The 18,234-nt window shown below is 33.6% G+C and overlaps 1 protein-coding gene across 1 annotated transcript in view; it reads left to right on the top strand.

The window, feature by feature from the left end:
* Positions 1-2,787: 2,787 nt before the first annotated feature.
* LOC104492750 (glutamate receptor ionotropic, kainate 2) overlaps positions 2,788-18,234 on the top strand; it is a gene marked incomplete at its 5' end in the record, with an annotated part of 104,539 nt that continues 89,092 nt past the window's right edge. Inside the window, 3 exons of the mRNA XM_010135340.1 lie at positions 2,788-2,969; positions 5,707-5,760; positions 8,780-8,953. Coding sequence (XP_010133642.1) covers positions 2,788-2,969; positions 5,707-5,760; positions 8,780-8,953 — 410 coding nt within the window. The remainder of the gene's footprint in view (positions 2,970-5,706; positions 5,761-8,779; positions 8,954-18,234) is intronic.

Genomic DNA, 18,234 nt, shown 5'->3' with positions numbered 1-18,234 from the left:
TGTTTTACCTCGGTCCCTTGACCCTTAACACAGAGCAAGTGAGCAACTGGTAGGACTTTGCCTTTGAGAAAGACTCTGTTTTGAAATGTGGACCTTCCCTCAGTCTGAAATAATTCAATTTTTTGACCACAAGGCTATACATTCTAGTTGCTTTATTTTACTTGGTCCTAAGGAGATGGGAAAGACTAGGAGACATTCCTAAGTGTTTTTGTTGATGTTTTATTGTCGGTTGTTTTTGATAAGGGGTTAATGGCTGTGGGATATGCTATGTTGTTCTCTTCAAAGTTTTATGTTCATGTAATTGTCCCAGATCATCTGGGACAGATGGTACAAATATGCAGTATCTGTCTAAGCTTTTAAGATAGAAAAGTGACCTCTCCTAGGTAGCTTGTAAGTATATATATTCATGATTATTTGGAAATCAAGTATTAAATCTGTTTAAGTTTCCATTATATACATTAATTCATATTATTATAGCATTTGGGGCAAATATGGCAATTTTTAAAATTTGGATTAGTTTCTGAAAGTACTGTTTTCACAACCATGCAGACTTACACCTGCCGATGACTCAGAAGTTATAACGTCCTACCTATCAGTTCTTTATGTCTCAGCAAGCAGGGACTAGATCTAGTCATGAGGAAATACTTCAGTTTCCATCTATGTTCTACCCTCAACATCGCTGCTAAAGATTGTCAATAAACACACGGATGTTTCCGTGATTCTTTAATGGTGGCTTTTATTTCCTTTTCAAAGTAGGAAAAAAAAAAAAGGTGAAGAAAGTAAGACAAACATAAATTTAGGCTTGCTAAGTATAATGTAATGGGAGTAAAAATTATTTACAAGTTATTTATTCTGGATAGTTTTCTTCTTTTAGCAAAGACAAATACTCTGGAGTATGAGGAATTATTTTTTATCCCCTCTGAAGTTAAAACATTTTGCTCTGACCTTAAGTTTTGATATGCCGTTCTGTTATGTACAAAAGCCCATTAACATTTTTCACATTCTAATTCTGTGTGAAAATTGTCAGCTCACACTGAGTTACTGGATCTAGTTCTTCACAGTATTGATAGCTGTTAATGAAGATCCTATAGAAATGTTTTTAGAAGATGTAAATTTGAGAGATTATGTAGGTATAAGTAACAGTTGTCTCAGTTTGAACAATTAGTACATCGTTTAGAATGTTTTGATTTTATCTTTCAGTTATATTCTCTACTGGTGTGATTCTGCTGGAAATGGTTAGAGCTAAGTTTTTTACAATCTAAAAGCTTCATAGCAAAACATTATAGCAATATGTTACTAAATTCTCTGAGCATGATGTTACTAAAAGAACAACGTATGTTGGAAAAAGGCTGCATTAAATCCTCTGCCAGAGGTTATCACAATTACTTACTGATGCTGTAGTGTGGTTCCATGTTGCATTACGACAACATCATTTCCTGAAATCAAGAGATCTTTGACATCCGGTTGTAACCAGGAAGAATATTTAGAGATAAATACCAGTGCTTTTTAATATTAGAGAGTGTTACCTGTGATGATAACAAAATGGATAAATCAATGGAGATGATTAATTATTTTGATGTAGTCAAGTGAACTATTTTGGATTTTAGAAGCACTTCATTTATTCCTGGACCCTGCTGTAACTGAAATCCTAAGCAGAGCTTCCATTTTTTGGCAGTTGAGTGTATGATATACATACACTGCAAACATAACGATGGACAGTAACCAGTGTAACTGTCACTAAACGGCACATGCTCCAATACAGGAAGGAAGTTAACACCGCAGAATCCTTTTTTTTTTTTTCCTGACACAGAAACAAACTGCTACTTTATAGAAGGCCTGTTTTCACCTGTCATTATAATACAATTAAACAACCAAATATTAATACGGGTCACAGACCAGTCAGTGATTTGTAAAGCACACCACACACTGCTGATGTGAACAATAAAAATTTCAGGAAAATGTTACTGCATCTAATTCCATAGTAAAACTATAGTAGTTCAAAATAGAACTGTAGAGTATTGAAGATGAATGCAATGGCAGGAGAAATTTTTTGCTGCACGTATGTTTTGTTACCTGTATAATCAAGAAAAAACCTCCCAACTAATACCCTCATGTGAATTATGAGAGAGTATTTCACAACTTTGTATGTAAACCTGATAGCTTAGTTAGGAGACTGGCTAGGTTGATTGCAAACTATTAGTCTGGGATATTGCTTTAATTGAATTAGAATAATTTTATATGCTCTTTGAAGAGGAATGTCATAGCTGCATGATAATGTTAAAGGAAGATCTGTCTGTCTTAAGGTAATCCTAACTGAGGCTGCTTACTGTCTGTTAATATCAAGGAAGAAGAAAGACTTGTAATAATAAGTATTGGGAGTGCAGATACTTTATTAGCTTAGTTAGGAGACTGGCTAGGTTGATTGCAAACTATTAGTCTGGGATATTGCTTTAATTGAATTAGAATAATTTTATATGCTCTTTGAAGAGGAATGTCATAGCTGCATGATAACGTTAAAGGAAGATCTGTCTGAAGGTAATCCTAACTGAGGCTGCTTACTGTCTGTTAATATCAAGGAAGAAGAAAGACTTGTAATAATAAGTATTGGGAGTGCAGATACTTTATTATTTTTTCTTTTTAATAAAATCTTTGTGTGCCAGTTGCAACATAATGAGAAGGGAGAACAATTCAGGAAACTTTGAATGTGTATAATAAATTGTCCTGCTAGAAGTTCAGGTTCTTGTTTTGATAATATTTTTTTCTTTTGACTCCTCTGTTTTCTTTAAGGCCTTATTCGATTACAAGAGCTCATCAAGGCTCCGTCACGATACAACCTGAGACTAAAAATCCGTCAGTTACCAGCTGACACAAAAGATGCAAAGCCATTGCTGAAGGAGATGAAAAGAGGCAAGGAATTCCATGTAATCTTTGACTGCAGCCATGAAATGGCAGCAGGTATCCTGAAACAGGTAATCCTTATTTTGCTTTAAATGGTCTAATTTCTTTCATCCCTAATAAATAAAAAATAATACGCAGACCTGATGGCATTTAACAAGCAGGGGAATTGAATGTCAGTTTTATTGAAGCCTAAATGAAAATCAGCCAAGGATTTCAGAGATAATTTTAATTAGTGTCTCTAATGGTAGCAGCTTTCACTATGTTTTTTAAAGAAACATTAATTTGTTCATGTTCAGGCTAAAAGGTATATCAGTCTTTCAACTATTGAAGAATTGGTACTTTGGAGAACTGATGCTTTAACCAGGGTTTAAAATGCTTGCTTAGGGTTATTTTACATAACAAATTTTCTTTTCTTTTTTTTTAAATTGAAGTCTCTAAATTGCGTACTCTTAATCAAATAGTGGTATTTGAATAGTATGTTACTAGCAGACCACATTAATGTGTTCCACTGCTAGGGCAGAACTAATGGATATCCTTTAGAGCCTTATTCTCCTCGCATATTTTAGAACCTTATCCTCCTGCTAATCAGACTGAAAAACTCCTGAATACATTTGGGTAGACACTTCGGAAAAGCTTGCTTTGTTGAGTACAAGTAAGAGGAGAAGGTGAGATACAGCAGAATTCCAAATACTTAACTGGCTTTATGTTGCAAAGCAGAGTTCAGTGATATCTTCAAAGAGAAGGTATCATTATAACGGTAGTACTAAGAACATGGCTCATAAAAAAAGTTTAGTGTACCCTGAAGTATACATAGAAGACAAGCCTTTGCAAGTCGTCTTTAGTTTAATGAGCTGGCTCCAAAGACTGACAATTCCTTACACTCAGAGGCCATTTTCCCCACAGTTTTTTGATAGAAGTATGACTTGCAGTAAGAAGGATAGGAAGAACATCTAAACCAAAATAATATTCTACATTTCTAATGCGCATCTTTTAGTGACTTTATTTCATGTTTATATTATGTTTGCTAGCAGGCTATGTTTTACACTGAAAACAAAATGTATCTAAGATTTGAAAATATGTCTCGTTAGAGGTAATAAGGGGTATTGTTGCAGGTACAATTAGAATCGCTAGTAAACATACATGTTATACTATCATTGCTTTGCTTTATTGTTCGTTGATCAGAAAAGGCCTTTTAAGTCCCAATATTTTTAAATACCCACCTTTGATGGTGGATTTTGCTCTTTGCTAAGTATAAGCCAGTCTAGTCTAATTGTTTAGCCCAAATCATTAAATGTACATTTAATTATTTTTTTATTAAAAATGCAGACAGAAGGTGTATTGATGGCAATACCAAGATGTGTAGAGACTCTGGACTATGAAAGATCTGGTTATAAGCAGTTAATATGTAGTTGACTGCAAATGTGTTAGTTACATATAGGAAGATACCTTGGCTTATTTAAAAAAAAAAAAAACCTACAAAAAAATTCTTAAATAAAGCTAACAATATTTGTAGTTGTGCTGTTTCTGATGAAGTTGTAATATTTCTCACGAAATAATGCTTTCCTGTGTTTAAGAGAATTTATATTGCTATTGGGGCACTCTGCTGTAGTTCTCAATAGTACTGTGGAATTCTAAATACACAAGTATAACTAACCACCGTTTGAAAAAGTGTTGCAGTTTTTGTCAAAGTCTTGTCTAAAATATGACAAAATCTGATCTGCTGCTGATCATTGGAATTAATTTTATCTTTTAATTTTTTTGAAAGAACATGTAGACTAGTCATTTCATCATTTTTCATACCATATCACAAGCAAAAAGGCTCCCACAGCCTTCAGAACTCTGGTAATTCTTTTGTATACATATTCTGATATTGTGACAATTGAATAATTGTAGCCTTCAGTGTGTTTAAGGAGGTAAACAGCTTTGCAAAGAATTCCACTGATAATTCCTGGAGAAGAGGATAATATTGCTTATATATGTAAGTTTTCTTATGGTGCTGAAATTAGGTAAAAATCACTTTACATACTAAAATTATTATAAATCATACTAGTCTAAGGCAACTTTTGTGCAGAGCATGAAGACACATGGTTTTCAGGTGAAAATGCCCTCAATGAGTAAAGGATTAAACTTCCATAGTTTTTTACTTTAAAATTGAATCTACGAATATTTGCTCTAATGCTGTTAAAAGTGTGAACGTGTTAAAATTCACAGTTGATCAAAACCGATTTGGTATTACGTAGTTAGGAGGACAGAGAAAGCAGTACTTGGTAGATATTTGAGTTTCTAGAGTAAAACTGAATATTTGTTCTTCATTTTTAATGAAATGGTTTGCAACTCGCTGTTCAAGACTTGACTCGAGTATTTTGTTTCATGGTTGGAAAAATGTACGCACATGTAATGTAAGCTTGGATCTTTCTTTTAAATGCATAGTAAGAAAATATTTCCTATTAGGTTGTTCTTCTTAAGGGAGAGGTTCAATAATGAATGAAAATATTGTCAATTCAAATTTTTTTCTGGTAACTTAATGCATCCATTAGTATGTAAAACTATAAGCCTCTTCTGCGTTTACTGCACTAAACAGTCTAATAATATTCTTTCTATCAGAAGATCTGGTTCATAAATTCCTTTAATAGTCAGTAATCTGCTCTAACTGCTAGGGAATGAGTTGCTTGTCCTACTTTTAGTATAATTCCAACCCTATAGTCTGATCCCAGTAGCGTTCTTTTGCAGTTTTTCATTCGCCGTGTAAATGTGATAAAAATGTATTATGTGACCTCAGAAACATTAATCTTTTGTTTATTTTTCAAGGCTTTAGCTATGGGAATGATGACAGAATACTATCACTATATCTTTACCACACTGGTAAGTGGCTTATAAAAAAATAGTGATGACATCTAATAAAGATGTTACTTTTCTTAATTATATTACTTGACAAAGTGCAAAAGTTCTCTCTGGAATGGGGTGTGAGTACAAGATGTTTTCTCTGTTGGGTTTTCTTCCTTTCACTGAAAACTCATCAGGATGGTTTAATTATTGTTCAGCAATGTGTCCTTGGGAACTGAGAGACCTCAAAAAGCAACTGACTTTGTGGCACTGCAGTTTTTAACTTTCAAGCAGAGTTGAGTATATAATTCATAATTGATCATTTATATTATGAATTTTATCCCTTTTCTCTTTCAGTTATTTGTATATGAAGATTAAGACATTTGAAAACTTACTAATATAGTCCATATTTTTATCCAACATTTTGCCAGTTAGTTCTTCCCTGTCATACCATTCCTGAATAATTCGGTGTGAATATTAGCAGCATTTTATTCAACAGTCCACATGAGAACTTTAGGTACATGAATTATACAATATTTTTTGGTGTCCATTGTAAAAGTAACTAAGAAGGGATTTGGTCATTCTTGGAACCATCAGGTTTAACATTTGCAATAAACGAACATTTAACATGTGAATGCTCTTACAAAGCATAACAACTGTGTATGTAAAGACCTTTTTCACTGCTCACCACAGCCTAACTAAGGAACAGTTTAAAGATTCGTAAAACAGTCCTCTAGAAACTACAGTTGTGCACATTTCTCGGTTTTCCATTGTGTTTGAATTTGCCGATTTAAATTACAGTTCGTTAAATTAAGGTTCTTAAAATACATGTAATCTCAAGCATGAGGGAGATGTGCCTTGGCAAAACCATGATTGAAGTGACACGTGTTTCAAGTCACAGACATGTTCAAGTCCTTACACAAACGAATCCTTTGTGGCAGGATGGAAAGGTCACCTCAGAATCACAAAACAAAAGTTCATAGGAAGTGCGAGCATGGAAAAAGTTCATTAAATAGAAAGCAAAATAATCTGTGAATTTCATTAGAACTATAAAGGCAAAACAGTTGCCTGTCTTACTTTAGAAGTGTAAGTTATTCTAGCACTTACGGAATTAGGACTGAATGCAATACAATTTCCCTGCTAGTCTATCAAAATGGATCCTAGGTGTTTCAAGGGATTTTTTTATTCTTTAAATTTTCATTTGCTATTGGTGAAAATTGCTTCTTTGAGTGCTATGCTGACTACTGCTATTTAATTTTATTCTAAAAAAGATGCTTAAAAATCAGGATATTCTGTCATTCTCATTTTCTTATTAGAACATTAGCTCTTTTTAGGAGAGACAAGTATTATATCGACTTGGAGCTATCAACAGATAATTTAGCGTGCACAAAAAGGTGATAGATTTTGGATCTGCAGTGTAGCTTTGGAATTTGCATCAGAATTTAGATGGTTTGATGTATTAATTGCTTCTTACCTGACATGGTGAAAGTCCTGTCAAATAAATTTTCCAGTCACAGTGTTTAGAGCAGTCTTCTCCTCTTGTGTATTCTCCTCTTGATTGTTTCAGGGCCTAATAGAGTAGCTCATTAATACACCGACTTGTGTATTTATAATATACACGTAATATTGTTGTGTATATTTATTATATTCCAGTGTAAACGTGAATGTGTTTGGATTAAATAATTACATCTGACTCCTTTCACAGTAAAAAACTGGGAGAATTTTTAAAGGGGAAAATGTAACTAGAACTGTGCTAGTTATGGTCAACATTTCCTTTGCAATAAAGTGTTTTATTTCTTTAGAAAGAGTTAGATTACTTGTGAACAAATAACTTAAAAGAATTTGACACCTGCATTTCTTAGGTATTATATATGGAAAATGATATTATAATTACTAGGTGTAATTAAAAATGGATAGTGATTGATAACTTAAGGTGTTACACCTAAAACTATAATTCCATGGAAATATGTAATATATTAAACTGCCAATAAAAAATAAATTAAAAATTATGGGAATGACTAAGCATGAATCATGTGAAGAATTTTCATGTTCAATGAAACTAAAATTATGTTGTAGACAGTAAATCTTATGTATAACTTTGATTATGTTACTTAAATATTTAAAAGGAAACAGAAAATAAAATAAATGAAAGTTCATTTATAATGCACGTAGCTGGGCCTAGTGAGTCATGACGGTTTCCTTCATCAACCTTATTTTAAAATTTCTTTTCCCCATCTTCAAAACTTAATCTTAGACCCGAGTTTCCGGAATCCAAGTACTGGTTCTACATTGTTTCTAAGGACCCTTTCAAAGGATTGAGATAATCTGGAGTTTACTTGCTTGATCTAAAATTCTATTTTGTTTTTTTATTCATTTATATTTGCCTCTGTGTTTCTTGGGGGCTAAATAAACACACACGCACGTATATATCAATTGAAAATACATGAATTGGTCAACGTTATTCTTGCAAAGATAAAGTTCTGGTCAAAAATATGTCCACGTGTGGAAGTATGAGCGATAGCTGTGAAAAATGCTTTTGGTTACATTTAAAGCCATATACCTCTCCCCTCTCCCTGCCGAATTTATCATCTGAAGATCAACATGTTCAAGTTTCATAGAGAGTGAAGGTGCGAGGAAACTCTTAATTCTTTTTATTTTAGGATTTAAATTCTGTGTTGGTAAGCCAAAGCATTAGCGATAAGTAACAATATTTTTAGCAATTAATAATAATATTTAAGCCTACTCTAGTATTTTAAGCCTAACTAGTAATGGGTATTGTTCTGCAAATGGACTTAACATTTCCTAAGAGTTTGGGGGTCTTTTGGGTGACTGTGGGGTTTTTGTTGTTTTTTAAAGGCAGTTGAAGCTGGTTTTCCTCTGTGAATCAGATTACTCCCAATATAGGATCAGGGAGTTGCTTGCCCACAGACACAGACAGGGCATATTTCCTAGCATGGATAGCAACCTCACTCCTGCACATTTCAGTACTCTCATCTGGGGACAATGCAACAAGAATCACAGTTTATTGAAGGATTTACGCAATGGTAATTTTTTTCAGGACCTGTTTGCCTTGGATGTGGAACCCTATCGGTACAGTGGTGTTAATATGACTGGATTCAGAATTCTCAACACAGAAAATACCCAGGTGTCATCTATCATTGAAAAGTGGTCTATGGAGCGGTTGCAAGCACCCCCTAAGCCTGATTCAGGTTTGCTGGATGGATTTATGACGGTATGAATATAGGTGTTTAGTTCCCTTTTTTGTATGTATTTGTGAAACTAAAAAAAGCCTTTAAACTTTTTTATTTCTGATACTAAAATTGTTTAGAGGTATGAGACCAAATATTATTTTAAACGTGAGTCAGAGAGTAACTGTGGTGTTTCTGTTAATATTCTGTAGACTGAATACATGGCCATATTAACTTTCTTTCAAAATTACACATATTGTATTTTTTTCCAAATGGTGTCACATTGTAAATGTCTAATCCATCTAGTCCATATTTTTCTACTTTGTTGGTGAAAATATTGTAAGGCATCATGTCAAATCCGATCAAAAAATCAAACTAAATCACAATCATGTCTGCTTTGTTTTATTCATTTAAGATTCATTAATAATTTGTACCATTTAATTTCTACATAATTATTTTTAAAAATATGTTTCATAAATATTATAAATACCACCTTACTGTCTTTTCTAGTTTCTATACCCTCACATAGCTTATTAGTGTGGCTGGTTGGTTGGTTTTTTTCTTTCCTTCCACTACCACTATTCTCTGGCCTCACTTCACAATGAAAAATCACAATTACATTCATGCAAATAAACTTCCATTACTAGCTTTTCAGTGAGCTTTTGCTATAAGTTGGAGTTAAATCTAGAATTATAATGTCAGAAAGGTATTGGGGGATTTATTTTAAAACATATCTTACATTAGAACCTCTTTATTTTTCATCTGAATGAAAGATATAATTTTCCGCTTTGGCTCCGAGTGATTTGTAACATCTTTGCTGACAGAGTTCCACTGCTCTTTAGATTTTTAATTTTTTTTTTCTTAGAAGCCTTTTCATGTTCCATTTGAAAAATAACAAATTGTGTTTTTTGAGCATTGGTATCTTAGTTGTCTATCCCTTATTTAGAATATATTGATCAAGCTACCTAACATAGCTAATATTTTGAACTTTTTTCTACTGATAAAGTTTAAAGATTTTACAGACATTAGATACTCAGTGACAATCAATATTTAATGTTAATTTCATTTTTGTCTTGTTTTTAGAAAATTACCGTTTAGAGAAACATACCTTTTTTCTTCTATTTACTTGTTGTATATAGTTTCTTGAACATAATTGGAGGAATTTTAAATTTAATCTATTTACTAGTTCTGTGCTGCACTTTACAGGTCTCATCATGTGATATTTTAAAAGTTGCATTATTCATTTCTCTTAATTTAAAATAAGCAAGTCAACCCTCTAATAGAGTAGAAATGTGTGAAGTGTGCGTCTGGTTTACATATATCTTGTGATTGTAAGTTATTGTTTCATGCTTCCTTGTTTTCTTTCTTAGACTTTTTACCTTTTTCAATTTAAAATTTGTAGCAGTTCATCTCAGTCATTGTGGTTGTATATTTTATGCATAGATAAAAGATGATGCCAAACTTTTAGATAGTTACCCAGATCAGTAGTAATAGCTCTTTATCAGAACATAGGGCCGCGGTCTATAAAAACACAGAATAATAAATTTTGGAATAGAGTTCTGTGAGCCAGTCACATTATTTTTCATCTTTTGTGGTGCTGCAGAGAAAGTTCCATTCACAGGAAAGCTTCTGATGTGAGTCAGAAACCTATTATTGCTAGTACAGGACTGCGTAAGACCATGCTTTACACCATTCCTTTGCCTCAGGGTAGAAAAAAGACAATGTGCATGAAAAACCCAGTGGCTTCTCTTCTGGACCCTTAAGAGCCCTCTTTGTAAATCGAAGTGGAACCAAGCATTCCTATAGACTGTCTGGAAACATTCCAGGTCAGGTGGGATGGGGCTCTGGGTGACCTGATCTAGCAGATGATGTCCCTGCTCACAGTGGAGGTTGGACTAGATGACCTTTGAAGGTCCCTTCCAACCCAAAGCATTCCATGATTCTATGTAATGATAATTCTGTCACAGGTAATATACATACTCTTAGAAAATACCGGAAGAAAAGCCAAAGTCTAATCTATCGTAATACTTCATCATCCTTACTAGCAGAATTAACTGTATCTAATATTTCTCTGTCTTTTTTCTCATTGTCTCCTTGTTTCTTTTTACTTTTGGGTGAAAAAGTCCCAATGAAACAGTGAATAAAATATTTTTTCATGTTAAATCCAAAGGAGGGTCTTTTTCACATTAAAATAAACTTGGTAATGATTCTCACTTGATCCTGCACTTCCTGAACTTAATTCAGCAATACATTAAAGTGTTTTTTTTTCTTTTTCTTTGCCTTTTCACATGTTTCCAAATAAAATCCAAAGTATTTCTAACCTGTCACAATCTAGCTGGTAAATGCCCATTCGTTCATTCCCTGTTTCTCGCTACTAATTTCACTTGTTTCCGGTTGAAAAAGCATATTTATAAAGTTAGACTGAGGGCAGGGCAGATCATTATTTTTTGAACTGTCTCAGTTTAAATATACTGAACATTAAGGTAAAAAGCAACAGGTATTGGTTTGGTTAGCTGCCAGGCTGGACTACCATAGTTTATTTATGGATTAATCATTCTACTAGCATATTTAGTTGCCTAGACATCTTTTACAGGGTTATAGAAGCTGGTACATAAAAGTACAAAAGACATCTGCTGAATATTTTCCATGCACATTTTTGTCCCAGAGACTAGTTAATTATAATATATAATCAGAATTAATATCAAAAGAATAGTGTAACTGAAAGGGTTGAGGTTTGCTCAAAGATAAACATTTGGAGTATTATGTCACCAGGAAGAATGGTTTTCTTGTACACAAAAATGTACGATGGATTCACTTACTCAAACCTATGGCTCTGTTGAGGAAATCTGCCTTGAAAGTATTTCAGCATTGCAGATTTCACTATAGACTGAAACTAGAATCAAATGGTGCCTTGTGTTGTCATGTTACTAAACAACTATCTTGATTGAGGGTCTTATCAGTTCTCTGATATATAATATATTAATTACTCTTATTTTCACTAAATTTATACTAATTTCTGAAGTTTGAAAGTGGCTTTCTACTTAGCGGCCACTTGAACAAAATGACTCGGCATTAAAAAAACCACACTATTTTTCAACCAGAGTAAGATTTCTTCTTGAAAAATGAATTTATAGTGTAAGTTGTTAAAAAAAAAACCAAAATCCAAACAAACCAGAATGAAATAGAAACATTTAACTTACATAACTTCAGCTTTTATTTCATAAAAAGTTTATCCTCATTTAGCCTTGAGTAAAAACCTGAAGTTTGGATTTTCCTGCAAGATGGAAAAACTCCTTAATTATGAGTGAGTATTTTTGTTAAATTCCAACACTACTGCTACCTGTATTGTATTAATGGAATGATATTCTGGAAAACAGAAGTGACTATTATCAAGAAAATTTACTTTGTGTCTGTACATGTGGCACATGGAAAGAAAAAAAAAAAACAAACCAACCCACCAAACCCTGAGCATAAATGCACTCCTGCATTTATATATGACAACCGTGACTCAGACCAAGCAAAACAGAGCATGAATAAAGTGTTACGAGTTCAGAATTCTCTTACTCTACAACTATTAATCTTCCACAGTTTTCTGTGCCTCAAGTCAGAAGTTAGCATGCATAATTGAGATGACCTAACAAGCTCTGCTGCTTCATTAATGTGAAGTTTTCCTTACTAATTGCTTTTGCCTATCATCTGATTCAGCTCTCTGCTTTCATCTTATGTAGAAAAGAGTGTACTTTTTTCTTGTCTATTTCTTTAATGTTCACTTTAGTGGATGCATATCATGAGTATAGGCAAGCACTGTGGTGGTTGATGAATTCTATAGCTAAGGTCAATATTAAAGCTTTTTCCTCAAAAAAATCATAGTTTGGATTTGATATGTTTCGTAGGCTGCCTAGCAGAACAAAACATTACTTAGTGGTGCACTTTCCCTTTCTACTCTTAATTCTCTTGTTTATTTTTTCACATATTTTTAAAAAATTTCTCCTTTTCTGGACATAGTGTACTTTTCAAGCTACTCTCCACCATGAAGCATAGTATTTCTCAGCAAGCGAAAACTATTTCTAATAAAAATGTCAATTGATACTAAATACTGAGGGCAAAAATGCAGAAATTTGTTGCATACCCAGGACGGACTTATGGTTCATTTCTGTGTACAAGATTTTAATCTTATTCAAAAAAAGAGAGTTGGGATTTTATTATTAAAGTTTTGAAATTATTGAAAGTTGTTGTACAGATTTACTTGGGTAATGAGAATAGATCCAAAGATATCTTCCTTAAATACATAACTGTAAAAAAGGTGCAAAAATAATGAAGAAAAATGTTAATATCTTATACATCTTCCTTAATTGAAATAGTATACAAATCCATTCAGTCCACAGAGCTGTCTAGGATATTCATTTTGCAGGATGCAGTAAAAATTATAATTGCTTTGGAATTTTAGAATGGAAATAAAAGAGAGACTTGTAAATGTGTAGGTATTTTCCTCTAATTAGCTCTCCATGATTGCACATCCAAAGACTGTAGGAAAACTTCCACTAAGTGACCTCTCACTGTTCAAACCTTATAACTGTCCTGTGAAGTCTAGTTTACCGGAATGTTCACCTTAGCTTTGTGGTTATGTTAGTTTAATATTCTCAGAAGTTTTGTTTAATACAATGGAGAGACAAAGAATTGCTAAAGAAAAGAATCATAAAGAGTGAGCATGGGTGGACAACCATGGTGTATTTTCAGTTGAATTAAATCCGTCTGTTTGAAAAACCCTAACACCCCACAATGAATAAGAGCAATACATGAAGGCTGTGTTAAATGGCCACCTGTAACCAGGCAAAAGAGCCCTTTGGCTTACTTTTGATAAACTCATCTTGGTTAAGCTGATACAGTTGGAAAGTGTACATTTTTCCCATTATAGACAACGCTGGAAGAGATTACGAGGGTAAGGGAAGGCACTGAAACCATGGCACTTGTAGCTTAATAGACACCTCAAACTTAAAAATCTGGAATTAAAAAAAAGATTCATTTTTTAAATCATGATATAACTAAGGCTTAATGATATTTTACATGAAAAAGGTAAATAACTCCCATGTCAGATAACCGGAGATGAATAATATTGAGGGCACTTTTCTATGAAAGACTAGTGCGTATTTCCTAGGTTCAATACCCGACTCAAGAAACAAACAAATAAAAAGCCCAGAAGAATTTGAATCTATGTGTCTCTGATCCATTTTAATCAAGGTTTACATGAACAATGTGAGCCAAGAAAAAATGTGGGGGGAAAAAAAAATAGTGTCCTAAATTAAGAGATTAAATTTTAATGAAAGTGTTAAAATTAAAGTTTTAATTAGCGACTCAGAAATTGGGGAGATACAAAGCTGGAAATATACTTTACTAGCCATAGTAATATTTTGTGTATTTAATTCAGTTTAATTTTTAATCTGATTTTGTTCTCTACCTTAATTCTTAATTTGTTGTGCAGTGTTCTCTGAAATTCACTACTTTGCTTTCCTCCCAAGCAAGGAAATAATTTTTATGTTATCCAGGGTTTTCTTTCAGCACACTTCTGGAGTTTGACTTATCCTTGATGGCAGGATTTTCAATGACTGTTCAAACTAATATAGACAGTGAAGTTACTACACTGGGTACAAACTCTGCACTGAGAGAGAAATTGCTGAAATTTAGTTTCAATTTCCTTTAGGCAAATAGACTTTTATAGTTACTCAATAATTTTTATGTTATCCAGGGTTTTCTTTCAGCACACTTCTGGAGTTTGACTTATCCTTGATGGCAGGATTTTCAATGACTGTTCAAACTAATATAGACAGTGAAGTTACTACACTGGGTACAAACTCTGCACTGAGAGAGAAATTGCTGAAATTTAGTTTCAATTTCCTTTAGGCAAATAGACTTTTATAGTTACTCGGGGGTAAAGACAGTGAAGTTACTACACTGGGTACAAACTCGGCACTGAGAGAGAAATTGCTGAAATTCGGTTTCAATTTCCTTTAGGCAAATAGATTTTTATAGTTACTTGGGGGTAAAAAAGAATACATTCATTGCAAGTGTTGTATTTTTAAGATTGTACAATTAGTGCTTTAACGATGTTTAGGTGCTTATCTGGCAGTGTTAAGGGAATCTACAACTACTTTTCTTCCTGCTAATTCCTTAAAGAGTGCTTTGAATTTTTTTAAAAAATAATAAATTATTTCATACTTGTTTATGTTCTTGATTTGAAATGGTAATCTCTTTATTTTAGTGGTGAAGGTATTTTATAGAAGATAAGGCTTCCAATTTGTTGAATAACTTATTACAAATTAGCCTTCTAGTTCTGTCAACAGAAATAGGATATTTGTGAAACTGCAATTTCTCGTCTCTACCTAACAAGTTATATCTGAGATAGCTAGTTAAGTAATAATATAGTAACTGTTAGCAGGCACTGTGACTGGACAGAAAGATTTGATGAGAAAAAGGTGCTGTTGACGTTCCTGAGGATGAAAAAAATACATAAAAATAAAAAGAAATACTCATTATAGAAACACAGCCTCAGATTCTGATTTAGAGCTTCAAAGAGGATAGCTTGTTATGTAGACAGCTTTATAATTATCCCTTTAGCAAAAGGAATTTTCTGGATTTGCTGATGAGATGTGTTTAGTAAACCAGCGTGGCAGCAAATGTGTGCTTCAAAGGAAATACTAAACAATTACTTATTACTGCATTACAAGCAGGGATCTCCCCGAGGCACGGTTAACCTCATGAGTTTAGGGACTATGCAGGATTTCATGCTGTAAGGTGTTTTTGAAATGATATGTCAGCTATTTGACAATTCATTTCATTATTGAATATTTGACTCCGGTGTGCAGTCTTTTCTGGTACTTTAGGAGACAGGGTCTATCAGAAACTCATGGCCCTATCCCAAGGGAAAAATATACCTGAGTGTTGTATTTAGCAGAAATTTTAACTTTTCACCTATGAAGATTTAATATAATTCTTCTAAATGTTATTTGAGAAAGTATGGGTACTTTAGGAGACAGGGTCTATCAGAAACTGGTGGTCCTATCCCAAGGGAAAAATATACCTGAGTGTTGTATAGCATTTAGCAGAAATTTTAACTTTTCACCTATGAAGATTTAATATAATTCTTCTAAATGTTATTTGAGAAAGTATGCATATATATATATATTAGCATGGATTTAGACAATGTTTTCATGTTAGAACTCTCCTGCTATATTCTTACAAAGTGATAGTGGGAACTCATCAAGTAGGGAAATGGAAGCGCTTGTGCAGCTTGCAAAAGCTATGTAGTCTGGAAGACTAGCTGAAGCATAGATTGTTTTTCAAAATTATGTGCCTTACTCAGGAAATATGCAAGTGTCAGCACTGCACGAAATTAATGTCTGAGGACTGTAAACCAGTATAACATAATCTGCCAAAGAGGATAGTTTTCTTAGGATATGCATTCTGAACTTGCCTTCAATATTTTATTAATATACTGTATTTACTGTACTTTATCAGGAAAAATGAACCAAAAGTAAGAGTACTTTTGTTCTGTTTCTTTGCTGTTGTATTTGAAGAACGTTGTCTCAGCAGCATAAAGCTGGTAATCAACAGACTTATTTGCAGGAATGAACGACTCTAGCATATGGCTACAGTTGTAGGATGTGGAATGGTGGCAGTGTAACCACGATAGGTTAAACAGCAATGACAATAATTCAGTTTGTGGAGAGAAGGGACCTTCAGAGTAGCCGTTATTGTGTGCTCATTGGCTTCATGGTGGCACTGGCTATTAGGCTGGTACGTACTCAATACTGAGGTTTAAAAGTATGTTCTGGTTAAAATCCTGTTCCTTTGGAAATCAGAATATGTGTGTAATTTGGTTAACTTTTAGTTTGCTACATGCATGCCCACCTTAGATGTGATATTGCAGAAGAACTAAAGAATTGCTTTTTGTTTTCCTGTTGGAGTATTAAATGCTACATTCTGTAATGGAGTTGAAAAATCACATGTAAATGTTTGTCTCTGAATATTCAGTTGGTTAATTTAGCCATAGTTTGGTAAGTTCCAACTGTCTTTATTCATTATATTCTTCTGATTTGTGAAAAACACGACCAGTTGACATAGCTGGTAGACACTAGCAAGCTTCTGGTCATACTCTTCTCTCTGCTAAAGACCTGGAGGGGTATGTGCTTGCCTGTTTTTCCATTTCCACATGTATATAGATTTGTCTAATAAAAGATATTACTTCTCTTTAAGTATTTTTTTTTTGCTTATCTCCTTAGACTGTAGCACAATATTTCTAATTTTAAATGGGTTTGTATAGTACACATTGACTTCACTGGGACTTTCATCCAGATCAGATATATAGTTACTACTTAAATTCATTTTCACAAGGGATAACTCAATTTCCTGTCCAGAAAATCCTTGTCTATATTTTAGTGCTTTCCAGATGCCACATGATATTGTGCCTGGCCTCTACCCGCCCCACCAGAAGACCACAGGTCTCCTATCCAAAGGCTCTCCGAAGTCATGTCTGTCCACCTTCTGTGGATGTTTTGCATATCCTTGAATATTTTGAATGGTGCTGTATGCCTGCATTTAGGCTGCTTAATCAAGCTGCTCACTAGAATTGTAGCAGTGAATGTATTTTTCACTTAAACAGTCTAGTGGGAATACAGTTGCCACAAGCACGCATACAGAGCTATTAAACACTGCTCAGGAAAAATCAAGCATCAAGCCAAAACTGCATCTGAATAACTTTATGTCAGGCTGGAAACAAAATTAACGTGCTCTCATTATTACTTATTTTCTCTGTGAACCTGAGGCCTCAGTTGTCCTAAGCCGCATTCAGAATAGGAAATAGGTGAAAAAATAACATCCTGAATGCACTAAGGAGTATTAAGTATCATGATGCTGTGAAACAGATTTCAGATATTATAGTTTTTATACTTTTCATACTCCTACTTTCGAAGGCCTGAGTGTATGTGTGTTATGTTAATAACAGAGAGAAGCCTGTATCCTATTTCTGATAACGAGGGGGTATGCAATGTCCTGGAAATTACACTTTTTAAAAAGTTTTTGATGCTATAGAATCTTTTATTCAGGCCTTGTAATGAAATGCTGCTGGGAAATATTTTCTAAAAGATGTTCTGGGCATGTAATTTTTCTCAATATTTTTAAAGCGAAAATCTCATTTTCTGTTTCTTTTTTTGTCATATGTGACAATGGAGGTGTTATTCAATCTGTGTATTGAGATGTTGATTGAGGCCTCAGTTAAAATGTTCAGTGTGCTTTCTTGCTGAAAAAGCAATACAAAGCTTGTTGGTACTCC

This window comes from Buceros rhinoceros, unplaced genomic scaffold (genome assembly GCF_000710305.1).
Source record: "Buceros rhinoceros silvestris isolate BGI_N320 unplaced genomic scaffold, ASM71030v1 scaffold584, whole genome shotgun sequence".
In the NCBI taxonomy this organism is placed as follows: domain Eukaryota; kingdom Metazoa; phylum Chordata; class Aves; order Bucerotiformes; family Bucerotidae; genus Buceros; species Buceros rhinoceros.
Note: the sequence above shows the minus strand (reverse complement) of the source record. Positions and strands in the feature narration are given on the sequence as shown.